Source organism: Urtica dioica, chromosome 8, assembly GCF_054948205.1.
Source record: "Urtica dioica subsp. dioica isolate 48M chromosome 8, U.dioica_male_clone48M_v1_H2, whole genome shotgun sequence".
Taxonomy (NCBI): domain Eukaryota; kingdom Viridiplantae; phylum Streptophyta; class Magnoliopsida; order Rosales; family Urticaceae; genus Urtica; species Urtica dioica.
The window spans coordinates 24,802,658-24,815,533 of record NC_142763.1 but is presented as its reverse complement, the minus strand read 5'-3'; the positions used below and the strand labels follow the sequence as shown (position 1 = coordinate 24,815,533).

Genomic DNA, 12,876 nt, shown 5'->3' with positions numbered 1-12,876 from the left:
GCCCCCTCGTTAGCAGGAAACTCGGACAAGGGGCCGAACCGGAGCGGGGCGTCACCAAAAGCCTCCGCCGAGACCCACACCCACGGTCGTCGATTGTACTTCTCTGAATCGATGATCAGCTTAGTATTCCGTCGATCGCGGGCCACAAAGAAACTGGGCTGCCCGGGCGCAGGGAAGACCGCGACGAGATTGCGAAAATCACTCACGGTCATCACCCGCTCGGTCTAGCAATGCCACTCCATATGGCACATCGCCACTATGCGGTAGAATGCCGGGCTCATCTGACATGCGTGCACCCCCAGACGGGCGAGAAGCTGCTGAACGATGGGTTGAAACGGCAACCGCAACCCGCAGTTAAGACTCGCAACTGAAACTGCGGCGAAACCACGACGAGGCCGGAAAGGACGGTCGTCCTTTAAAGGATGGAGAAGCGCCACGGATGACGGAATGGCAAAAGCCTCCCGGAGACCGACGAATGTCCGGTAGGTAAGCGTGCTCGAAGCATCAACCCCCGAACAATCGAAGTCCTCGGGAGCAGCAAGGCCCTCCTCGGGATACCACTCCGTCCTAGCGAGCGACCTCGCCGATACCAACGCCTCCGCGTCAGGGGTCTCGGGCTGAGAATCCCCTGGCTCCACGGAAGGGTCCCCGCCCTCCGACACGACCACGGCAGCTGCCGACGGTACCTCGGGACACTCCGATGCGAGGCCTTCGGCCCCCGGGCATGTCTCTGACTCACCTCCGGGATCTTCAGACTCGGGACCAAAGTCGTCCACGCAGTCTATCTCGTCGAGAACCGACTCTAGCGGAGTCACCGCATCCGCGTCCGTAACACCTCCCGGCGCGCCTTGAAAGCCCAAGTCGGACTGCGGCGCGTCGAGGCGAACTTTGTCACGGACCCCCCCGCCAACTAAGTTGATCACGAGGCGAGGGGCAGGCTCCCCGGACGCGGGACGATCAAACTCCCCGCCTGTACCGTGCCCAGTTGGCACGCACTCTTCGAGAGGCTGAGCAGCGGGCACGGTCGCACCCAGCTCGCCTTCCTCCAACCACTGCTCTACTCCGCTTGGATTTTCTTCCACGTGCAGAGGAACTTCCCTTAATCCCGCGAAGAGATCATCCTCTGCGTGTTCAGAACCCTGAAACAAGAGAGAGAAATCAATCTCGGGACTCTCAGCTGAGAAAAGGGGAGGGACACCCATAATGCAAACGTAAAAGAAGAAAACAAGCGTAAGAAAAGAGAAAAAATAATGTGAGGATTGAAGGGAAGGGGGGAGGTCTATTTATAGACTTCTAGGGGGGTAGGAGTCGAAATCCTACTCCCACAAGGAGCAAAATCGGAGTAGAAACTCCAAAAAGTCGGAGTTCTCCCGCGCGAAGCGACCCAGCCCCGCGCACGGGGCGCGCCGCGCGCCAAGCCCGCGCGCCGCGCGGGTCGTGCCGCGCAGACCGCGCGCCGCGCCGTCCAGGGCGCGCGCCGCGCGGCCACCACCTGAAAAAAAAAAAAAAAAAAAAAAAAAGAAAAGAAAGAAAAAGAGAAGAGGAAAAAATTTTCCTCGGGGCCACAAGGCACGGGAAACATTTTCCTCAAACACCCAACTAGAAGAACAAAAAGTTCATCGCTGGGACGCCTCCCGAACGACGAACTTGGGGGGCTAATGTTGTCGGTCGTTTTCGGAAAACCCGAGACGCCGAGAGGGCACGTCGCTCAAAGGGCCGATGGTCAGGCCGGAGGTCCTGAAGAGCGGCAAATCTTCAAGCCCTCGCCCAAACTCCTGACTCCTCGAGTCGAGCTTCGCTCCTCGAGTCGAGCCTTGAGTCAATCTCCTCGAGTCGAGCTTCGCTCCTCGAGTCGAGCCTTGAGTGGTTCCTCGAGTCGAGCCTTTAATTGTCCCTCGAGTCGAGCCTCGAGTCACTTTCGAGTCGAGCCTCGAGTCATCCTCGAGTCACTCCTCGAATCGAGTCGCTAGTCGCTCTCGCCGGGCCGAGCCTTGCCCCTCGGATCGAGTCGCTCTCATCAAGTAGAAAGCTTCATATTTCACGAGAGAAGAATGGCATTCGAAGGCCCGCAAGAGCCCGGCGAGACGAGCCGCTCACTGCGCACGCAACGCGCTGCACCGGCCAGCCGGGCAGCAGGCAGCGCGCCGCGCCGGCCAGGCAGCGCGCCGCGCCGGTCAAGGAACCCTGCGCCGCGCGTCCTGCGCCGCGCGTCCCGCGCCGCGCCGGTGACCCGCGCGCCGCGCCCGGTGACCCGCGCGCCGCGCCCCCTGCGCCGCGCGCCGCGCGCCGCGCGTTGTGCGCCGCCCTTTGTGCGCCGCGCGCGCCGTGCGCCTCCACTTGATGCCACACGCATTCCTAGTCCCACATGGACGAAAAAGGGACCTTCTAAGGCTCCCAAACACCTATAAATACCCTCTCCCATTGAGGGGAAAGCCATCCCAAGATATCCAAGAATATCTAATAATTCTCTTCATCTCTTATCGACACGCTCGATTTCTCTGCTTCTCTGGATGCCATATTTGGCCTGAAGCAGGTTCTCTTCTCTCTCCCTCGTTCTCAAAGGTCCCGAAGCACTCACGGGAACTTCCCGGACGTCGCTCCCTTTGACCGAACGTTCTCCGGTGCTCAAGCACGCCCCTAGGGTTCTCAACTAGAGCTACCCTCGCGCGTCTAACACGCTAGACGCGTACGCGATCTCCGAAGTTCTGAGACGTGGCCGAGGACTCCTCGCGCCCCGTTTCCTTCATCGAGCACGCCTCTTCACCAAGGCTCCACGCCTCATACTGCGTCACACACGCTTGAACTACGTTCTGACCTGATCCCACGCACGGGTACGTAGGCAGCCGACAACCAAGGCACGGTCACTCATCCTCCTCACCCCCTACCTCTCCCGAGAGGCGGGTTGATCGGAGAGAGCCCTAGCTCGAGACTATCGAGTTCACACTCTTGGCCCGGGTGCGATCACTTGGTCCGGCCTTGGATCGAACCGCCCGAGGTTTTAAATAGTTGTTCATTTTCGTGCGACAACAATAGTTCTTTTTTTTCTTCGTTAAAACTGTAATATATTATTATTGGAGAAGAAATATTAATACAATATTTATGGCTATTAAAAATGCTTTGCACGTCGGTACAACGATAACTGTCCAAACATTGACGACGATCTAATGAACTTGAGCATATTTTTTATTTTATTTTGCTTATTAATAAACTAGGTGGACATTTTGCTTGCTTAGCTTTTCATTAACACCGCTTTATTGTTGTTTTTTTTGTTTTTGTTTTTTTTTATTATTTGTAGGGAATTACATTAAATTATATTAATGAGAAATGTTGATATAAAAAAGCTTGAAGTTCATACGAACGTGATAAATGGTAAATAAATAAAAAAACATATCATGAGGTAAAATCATCGTAACAAAATAACTCTTCGAATAGTTAATAAAAAAATTTCGATTGAAAAACATAGTTAGCTAAATTTATATAAAAATAAATCTCGATATGTCCGAATTTCAAAAAATAGATTTGATGATGGATAAAACTTTGGATTAGAATCCCAGAGAAGAGCATAATCAGAATATTAAATATTAACTATAAAGTAAACAAATATAATAAAATAAATAAAACTATCTGAACATAACTTTACGAGTAATAAATCATTTTTCAATGGAATAACAAAGCTAATAGGTATTTAGTTGCAATTAAATCTCAGTAACTATTGATCTAAAAATAATATTGATGATGAATAAAAAATCCATGTAATCATCCAAGAGTACGAATTCACAATTTAGAAGACAAAAATGAAATTTACAGAATTGGTATACAAAGTGATGAAAATGATTATTTAGGATGTCAATAATTAAAAATATTTAATTTAAATTTTGTAAATAATTTGACTAAAAGTTAAATACACATATTTTAAATATTTTTCTCTTTAAATAATTAAGTATTCATTTATAATAAAATAAATTTGATAAATTATAAAGATAAAATTAATAATTTTACATTATTAGTGAGATTGTATATAAGTCACGCTCTCAGGCAAGGAAGGAAGGGTGCAATATGCACCCCTTTTAAGCACGCAATTGATGATAATTCTCATTAAGTTAACAATTAATTAAATAACTGTTAAGCCGTTTTTTGGTTTTAACATTTGAGTACACGTGGTGGGCCTGGAATAGTCACGTGCCTAGTATTGGTGTAATAATCTGAATATTAATATCATAATTTAGAATTTTGTAAAACTAAATATTAGTATTTGGTTTATTATATATACCTAACTTAAGAATTATTTATTTAATTTTAAAAATCTGTTAGCTTTGTAAATTATTTTATATGTATCAAGCTTTAATTTATGTATACCTAAAAATATATCTATGGATATTCATGTACATATATAATTATAATCTTCTCATACATATATAAAGTAATTTAAAAGCTGCCATTTCTTCCTTGTACGTGTACGTACATGTACATATACATCAATATAACAATTTTTAATTAATAATTACTTTTATCTATAAAATTTTGTGTATATCAGTATAAGTTTTAAAAGCAACCGACTCTCCTTAGACAGCCACTGTGGATAAGAACAAATAAAGGATAGAACAAATAAAGGAAAGAGAACCCGTGGGGAAGAAGAAAACAGGCCGAAGAAAAAGAAATCCAGACCGAAGAAGGAAGAGAGAGAGAGAGAGAGAGAGAGAGAGAGAGGGAGTCTGAGCACGAGGGAGAGCGAGAGACGGACAACGAGGATCAGAGGAACAACAAAGAGGAGAGGACCGGTTGTGGTTCGCCGGAACCGCGCGTGTGCGGCGATCGACGGGAGGAGAGCTTCGGCGGAGGTTTCCGCAGGTAAGTCGGAGTTTCTCCATCTCCTCTGAGTTCCAATCCACATCTTCTTGGGCTTCTTGGGTAAGAGATGGCTGAACCTCGTTTTTATTTCTAGGATTCGATTTTGAGAAATTAAATTGGGGGTTTGCGTGTTTTGGGCTCCGATTGGGTCTCACGAAGAAAAAAAAAATTGAGAAGAGGTGACCGCGAGTCTCGCCGAGTCTTATTCAAGGTAAGCTTTAGTTTCGTTCCTCGTTCCTTTGTTTTTCGCTGTGATGTTCTCGGTTGTTCCGACTGCGTTGTTGTTGCCTCTCGTCCCTGTTGATGCTTTGAATGTTTGTGGATAATCAGATAATCGAATGTTATGTACGTTAGTTGATGATGTTGTAAAAACTTGTTGGTAGAGTCTCGTCGCGTGATTTGTATAGTTCAGTCACATATAAGGTTCCAATCAAATGAGAATATCTCGAGTTATCTTCTTATTTCTGATTAAGCTCGTTATGGCTTATCGGAGTAGGTGATCGATTAGAGGAAGTTGTTTCGCGGGTTCACGGAGTTAGTGAATGCCCGGGTTTCAAAAGTGGAGAACACTTTGTGAACGAGAAAGCGGGATAAGCGCTTAATCTCGAGGTAGGTTAAATATAACCTTTCTTACTTGGTTTCATGGTTTGGCCAAAACTTCTATATTAATTTCGAAATGAAAATATTTTAAAAATGCCACAATACCCGAGATCAGTTTTAAAATGTGGCAGAATTTTAAATCGGGAGATCCGATTGTGAAATTGAAAGGTATTTTCAGTATTATACATATATCCTTTATTTGAAAAATATAGATATAATATTTTTCTATATTGGCCTGGGATAGCCGGATACTTATATATACGAAGCGGAGAATGCATGCGTATATATAAAAGGGTGTGGAGAGTGCACCATTCTGATCAGAGGAATGCCACGTGTTATGTGAGCAAGCGGTGGCAGGCCACCAGCATAAAAATCGCATTTTATTTATTCATTTGCATATCTCATTATTTAGTGCACGTTTACTTTCTGCAAGTTAGACTCGTACGTGGTTGGAGATCAACGCGTGACGATGGTTATACTTATACGTCTATAGAGATATACACAGGACAAGAATAATACTATGATATATGAGAATTATTATTGTTTAATAAATGTATTTTAAAAATCGAGCCAAATACTATAACATCTACTGGGCCTCAAGCTCACCCCTACGTTTCTTTGTTTTTCTTAAAATTATCTGTATAACCAGGAAAGTGAGAAGAAGTGTTAGGACGACCTCAGGATTATAGCGTCGTCAAGTTTTGAAGACTCTGTCTTGTTTTGGAACAACAGGTGTATATATATGTTTATATACTTACCTAGGTCGTTGTCGAAGTCTCTGTTTATGTTTTGTATTCTGTTTATCTTTCTCTGGACTTGTAAAGTAGATAACTACCGAGTATGCACCGTGGGTATGTTTTGGCTCTGTTAGCATTAATGGTCTAGTTTTCTCTTATATCGCTTTTATACTCACGTCCCATTTTAGGGGCGTGACAGGGTGGTATCAGAGCCCTAGGTTATAGAATCTCTAGGGGTTGTCATACTCGGTTTACTTTACACTCATGGTCCATTGATTGATTACAGAATGGCACGACGTGGTAGACCGCCTGGTGCGAGACCACCTAATGTTCCGCCGTTGCAAGAAACCGTGCGACCAGCTGAACCTCCTGAGGATGTTGCTTCTGCGATGTATCGCGCTTTTCAGGAGATGGCTGCACGTGCACAGAACGAAGTGCCAGATGCCCCTTCCAGGAGTCAATGCTTTCGCGAGTTTCAGCGACTCCATATCCCTGCATTTAAGGGTGATGCTGATCCACAAGTTGCGGATCACTGGTTTCAAAACCTTGTAATGCAACTGGATACGATCAGAACTCCGCCCGAGTATCGCGTAGAGTTCACGGCCACTAAACTCGAAGATCGAGCTGGCGTATGGTGGAGGCAACTGAAGAGGACACATGACGTGGGCAACATGATGTGGGAAGAGTTCGAAGGACTATATTATGGACAGTTTTTCCCACAAAGTTTCCGGGATGAGAAAGTGAGAGAATTCATTGGACTCACTCAAGGAAACATGTCAGTGTTTCAGTATGAAGCAAAGTTTGGTGATCTGGCGCGCTTTGCTCCTTCGATTGTGGAAACCGACCACATGAGGTGTATCAGGTTTGAAGATGGTTTGAAGGCTTCCATTCGAAGGCAGATAGTCGCATTGGAGATTCGCGAGTATGCTCGACTTGTGTCAGCAGCCTTACGCGTCGAACAAGATAGCATCGCGTACCAGAAGGAGCGAGCTGAGAAGGGTGAATCTTCTGGAGGACCGACTAGAAACGTTCGTCGCACTGGAGACGGGCGTGGACCATCTAGCGATGTAACAAGCGGAGGGCAGGCTAGAGGAAGTGTTGCTAGACCAACGGGTAGTAGTGGTTGGAGTCCATATGGCTTGACTTGCTACACATGCGGAGAGCCTGGTCATACAAAGCGAAATTGTCGGAGAAATCAGAGTCAACAACCTCAACAATCTTTCGCTCCCTCTAGCTATGGGCCAACAAGTTATGGTCAGCCAAGCTATCAGTCGTTTGCACCCCAGCCTCAATATCGACCACCACAATCAAGTTATTCTCAGCCTCAAGGGTTTACGCCTCAACAATTCCCGCAGCCACTACCACAGTCTTCGGGAAATGTGCAGTCGACGATGCCAAATCAAGCGAGACCTGGAGGCCAGAGAGGTTTTGGAGGAGGAACAGGAAGAGCTCAGGGGCAAGCTAATGTGGTGATCGGGGAAACCTCAAGGATGGAAAGCAATCGATCTGCCATGGACGGTATGATTCTCATCTCAACATCTTGGGCTAAAGTGTTGTTTGACACTGGAGCCACGCATTCGTTCATCTCTAGAGTTTTTGTTAACATCTTGAAGTTAGAAGTGAATGCATTAGAAAGACCCATGTTCTTGCATATACCTCTTGATGAGGCTAAAACAAACCTTAGATGTCATAGTCATGTGGTCACCGGGAATGGTGAACAACTAGACGTAAGTTTGTTCGTGTTGCCTATGACTCAATATGACGTCATACTGGGCATGGATTGGTTGTCAAAGTATATAGCCCAACTACATTGTTGTAGGCGACGAGTAACGTTGCATACGGGATCTAAGAAGATTTTCCTGTATCGAGAAGGTCAAGACCAAAGGACAGAATAACGTATGTTGAAGTCATACGTTGGAGTACGAAGAAATTTGTCGTGTTATGCCCTTCGACACCAGAAGTCGATGTGGAAGACGCTAATGCAGGATTAGTTATTCCTATCGTGGATGAATTTTCGACGTTTTCTCGGAAGAGTTAACTAGCATGCCGCCTGATCGGGTGATAGAGTTCTGTATTGGTCTTATCCCAGGAACCTTGCCAATCTCTATTCCACCGTACAGGATGGCCCTTGCGGAGTTGCAGGAGTTATGCAAACAGCTTGACGAGTTCACAAGCATTTGATACATTAGGAATAGCACGTCCCCATAGGGCGCACCTGTGTTGTTTGCAAAGAAGCACGATGGAAGTCTAAGGTTGTGCATCGACTACAGAAAGCTGAATGCGGTAACAATCAAGAACAAGTATCTGTTACCAAGGATTGACGAGTTGTTCGATCAATTGGGTGGATCTCGATTCTTCTCTAAGATAGATTTGAGATCCGGGTGTCATCAACTCAAGATCCGCGAAAAGGATATCCCGAAAACGATTTTCAGAACTCGTGATGGTCATTTTGAGTTCTTAATCATGCATTTTGGGTTGCATACAATAATACTTTTCAGTTCAGCATAGGCATGACCCCTTTTGAAGCTCTATATGGAAGGCCATGTAGATCTCTTGTGTGTTGGATTGAACCAAAAGATCGCGTTCAGACATGAGCTACGATCATCGAAGAAAGTAATGAGAAAATCGCGATCATTCAACAGCGATTGAAGATAGCTCAGGGTCGACAAAAGAGCTATGCTGATAAGAGACGAAGACCACTTGAGTTTGAGATTCGGAAGAGTGAACCCGATCCTACAGCTATCGTCCAACTCAAGGATGTGCCAATTCAAGAAGATGTATTGTACGATGAAGTGCCAACTCAGATTGTCGACATAAAGATGAAAAATCTTCGCAACGGTGAAATTTCCGTTGGAGAAGGTTTTGTGGACCTATCATAGAACAGAGAAGGCAACTTGGGAACTGGAAATCGATATGATGGAAACATATCCCTACCTGTTTCATGTATCCAGTTAAGCGTAAAATTTCGGGACGAAATTTTTCTAAGGAGGGGAGAGTTGTAATAATCTGAATATTAATATCATAATTTAGAATTTTGTAAAACTAAATATTAGTATTTGGTTTATTATATATACCTAACTTAAGAATTATTTATTTAATTTTAAAAATCTGTTAGCTTTGTAAATTATTTTATATGTATCAAGCTTTAATTTATGTATACCTAAAAATATATCTATGGATATTCATGTACATATATAATTATAATCTTCTCATACATATATAAAGTAATTTAAAAGCTGCCATTTCTTCCTTGTACGTGTACGTACATGTACATATACATCAATATAACAATTTTTAATTAATAATTACTTTTATCTATAAAATTTTGTGTATATCAGTATAAGTTTTAAAAGCAACCGACTCTCCTTAGACAGCCACTGTGGATAAGAACAAATAAAGGATAGAACAAATAAAGGAAAGAGAACCCGTGGGGAAGAAGAAAACAGGCCGAAGAAAAAGAAATCCAGACCGAAGAAGGAAGAGAGAGAGAGAGAGAGAGAGAGAGAGAGAGAGGGAGTCTGAGCACGAGGGAGAGCGAGAGACGGACAACGAGGATCAGAGGAACAACAAAGAGGAGAGGACCGGTTGTGGTTCGCCGGAACCGCGCGTGTGCGGCGATCGACGGGAGGAGAGCTTCGGCGGAGGTTTCCGCAGGTAAGTCGGAGTTTCTCCATCTCCTCTGAGTTCCAATCCACATCTTCTTGGGCTTCTTGGGTAAGAGATGGCTGAACCTCGTTTTTATTTCTAGGATTCGATTTTGAGAAATTAAATTGGGGGTTTGCGTGTTTTGGGCTCCGATTGGGTCTCACGAAGAAAAAAAAAATTGAGAAGAGGTGACCGCGAGTCTCGCCGAGTCTTATTCAAGGTAAGCTTTAGTTTCGTTCCTCGTTCCTTTGTTTTTCGCTGTGATGTTCTCGGTTGTTCCGACTGCGTTGTTGTTGCCTCTCGTCCCTGTTGATGCTTTGAATGTTTGTGGATAATCAGATAATCGAATGTTATGTACGTTAGTTGATGATGTTGTAAAAACTTGTTGGTAGAGTCTCGTCGCGTGATTTGTATAGTTCAGTCACATATAAGGTTCCAATCAAATGAGAATATCTCGAGTTATCTTCTTATTTCTGATTAAGCTCGTTATGGCTTATCGGAGTAGGTGATCGATTAGAGGAAGTTGTTTCGCGGGTTCACGGAGTTAGTGAATGCCCGGGTTTCAAAAGTGGAGAACACTTTGTGAACGAGAAAGCGGGATAAGCGCTTAATCTCGAGGTAGGTTAAATATAACCTTTCTTACTTGGTTTCATGGTTTGGCCAAAACTTCTATATTAATTTCGAAATGAAAATATTTTAAAAATGCCACAATACCCGAGATCAGTTTTAAAATGTGGCAGAATTTTAAATCGGGAGATCCGATTGTGAAATTGAAAGGTATTTTCAGTATTATACATATATCCTTTATTTGAAAAATATAGATATAATATTTTTCTATATTGGCCTGGGATAGCCGGATACTTATATATACGAAGCGGAGAATGCATGCGTATATATAAAAGGGTGTGGAGAGTGCACCATTCTGATCAGAGGAATGCCACGTGTTATGTGAGCAAGCGGTGGCAGGCCACCAGCATAAAAATCGCATTTTATTTATTCATTTGCATATCTCATTATTTAGTGCACGTTTACTTTCTGCAAGTTAGACTCGTACGTGGTTGGAGATCAACGCGTGACGATGGTTATACTTATACGTCTATAGAGATATACACAGGACAAGAATAATACTATGATATATGAGAATTATTATTGTTTAATAAATGTATTTTAAAAATCGAGCCAAATACTATAACATCTACTGGGCCTCAAGCTCACCCCTACGTTTCTTTGTTTTTCTTAAAATTATCTGTATAACCAGGAAAGTGAGAAGAAGTGTTAGGACGACCTCAGGATTATAGCGTCGTCAAGTTTTGAAGACTCTGTCTTGTTTTGGAACAACAGGTGTATATATATGTTTATATACTTACCTAGGTCGTTGTCGAAGTCTCTGTTTATGTTTTGTATTCTGTTTATCTTTCTCTGGACTTGTAAAGTAGATAACTACCGAGTATGCACCGTGGGTATGTTTTGGCTCTGTTAGCATTAATGGTCTAGTTTTCTCTTATATCGCTTTTATACTCACGTCCCATTTTAGGGGCGTGACAATTGGATCGGCCCAAATTACTTTCCGAGAGTCCAAAGGGCTCAAGGAAGTTCGGGACAAAGCCCAAAGCGTCCAAGAGCTTCAGAGGATCTTAGAATCGCAAAGAGGGAAATAATGCTTTGCTTTCTTCTTCGTTGGGAATGCGTTCTTCGTCTTTGATTCCTGGCCTGGAGGTTGAGCCTACCTGGAGGTCGAACCTGCCTGGAGGTCGAGCTCGCCTGGAAGTCGAGCCTGGCCTGGAGGTCGACCCTGGCTGGAGGTCGAGCCTGCCTAGAGGTTGAGCTCGTCTGGGGGGTCGAGCTCGCCTGGAGGTCGAGCCTGGCCTGGAGGTCGACCCTGGCTGGAGGTCGAGCTCGCCTGGAGGTCGAGACTGGCCTGGAGGTCGACCCTGGCTGGAGGTCGAGTCTGGCCTGGAGGTCGACCCTGGCTGGAGGTCGAGCTCGCCTGGAGGTCGACCCTGGCCTGGGGGGTTGAGCTCGCCTGGGGCGTCGAGCTGGAGGCCGAGCCTGGCCTGGAGGTCGACCCTGGCTGGAGGTCGAGCCTGCCTGGAGGTTGAGCTCGCCTGGGGGGTCGAGCTCGCCTGGAGGTCGAGCTCGCCTGGAGGTCGACCCTGGCTTGAGGTCGGGCCTGCCTGGAGGTTGAGCTCGCCTGGGGGATCGAGCTCGCCTGGAGGTCGACCCTGGCTGGAGGTCGAGCCTGCCTGGGGGTTGAGCTCGCCTGGGGGGTCGAGCTCGCCTGGAGGTCGACCCTGGCTGGAGGTCGAGCCTGCCTGGGGGTTGAGCTCGCCTGGGGGGTCGAGCTCGCCTGGAGGTCGACCCTTGCTATAGGTCGGGCCTGCCTGGAGGTTGAGCTCGCCTGGGGGGTCGAGCTCGCCTGGAGGTCGAACCTGGCTGGAGGTCGATCCTGGGGGGTGTGACCGTGCTCTTCGTGAGCTGCCTACGCACCCGCTTTGCGGGATCAGGTCATGACGTAGTTCAGGGCGAGTGTGTTTGCTATGTGAATGGATTCTTGGATTTTTGTTTTTTTTCCTCCCGCCGAGAGGTGGCTCTCGGTTTTTGTTTATGATCCGGGATAATTTTGAAGTTGGGAGAGTATTTGGCTGAGAGAATTCTGGGGTTGAGAGAATTTTGGGGTTGAGAGAATTTTGAGTTCAAAGGATTCTCTGTCCCTTTTGATTTGTGTGAGTGAGCTATTTATAGGGAAAACATGCCGCTTGTTGAAAATTTGCTTGTCACTTGTCGCTTGTTGAAAATTCGCTTGTCGCTTGTCGCTTGTTGAAAATTCGCTTGTCGCTTGTTGAAAATTCGCTTGTCGCTTGTTTTAGTCATGCGTATTTTTAGCATTTGACTAAATTGTCCTTCTATATTGTAACGTCGTTTTTGCAATTGAGGCGTCTTTTTTACCATAAGAAAAAGACGGCATAACATTAACCCCCCAGTTTCGCGTGCGACTTGTCGTGTGGGAAACTTTGCTTCTCATCCTCTTCTTTATTGATTTATTATT

The 12,876-nt window shown here is 45.5% G+C and overlaps 1 protein-coding gene across 5 annotated transcripts; it reads left to right on the top strand.

The window, feature by feature from the left end:
• The first annotated feature begins 4,443 nt into the window (after positions 1 to 4,443).
• On the top strand, positions 4,444 to 11,306 carry LOC149388629 (uncharacterized). 5 transcript variants are annotated; one of them, XR_016300746.1, is made up of 7 exons: positions 4,469 to 4,848; positions 4,943 to 5,059; positions 5,345 to 5,457; positions 9,524 to 9,839; positions 9,934 to 10,050; positions 10,336 to 10,448; positions 11,089 to 11,305. XR_016300746.1 is itself a non-coding variant. In XM_089623746.1 (4 exons), the coding sequence occupies exon 4, from the start codon at positions 6,473 to 6,475 to the stop codon at positions 8,078 to 8,080; it is 1,608 nt and encodes a 535-aa protein (XP_089479872.1). In that variant the 5' UTR covers positions 4,444 to 4,848; positions 4,943 to 5,059; positions 5,345 to 5,457; positions 6,098 to 6,472; the 3' UTR covers positions 8,081 to 9,170. The 5 variants fall into 5 exon arrangements, 3 of the variants coding, with proteins under 3 accessions (XP_089479872.1, XP_089479874.1, XP_089479873.1); XR_016300747.1 differs by lacking the exon at positions 10,336 to 10,448 and having other exon boundaries at positions 4,468 to 4,848; positions 11,089 to 11,306; XM_089623746.1 differs by lacking the exons at positions 9,524 to 9,839; positions 9,934 to 10,050; positions 10,336 to 10,448; positions 11,089 to 11,305 and adding an exon at positions 6,098 to 9,170 and having other exon boundaries at positions 4,444 to 4,848.
• The last annotated feature ends 1,570 nt before the right edge of the window (positions 11,307 to 12,876 follow it).

Coding starts and splice junctions, on each gene's coding strand:
- LOC149388629 (XM_089623747.1), top strand. CDS start 6,473: ATGGCACGACGTGGTAGACCGCCTGGTGCGAGACCACCTAATGTTCCG.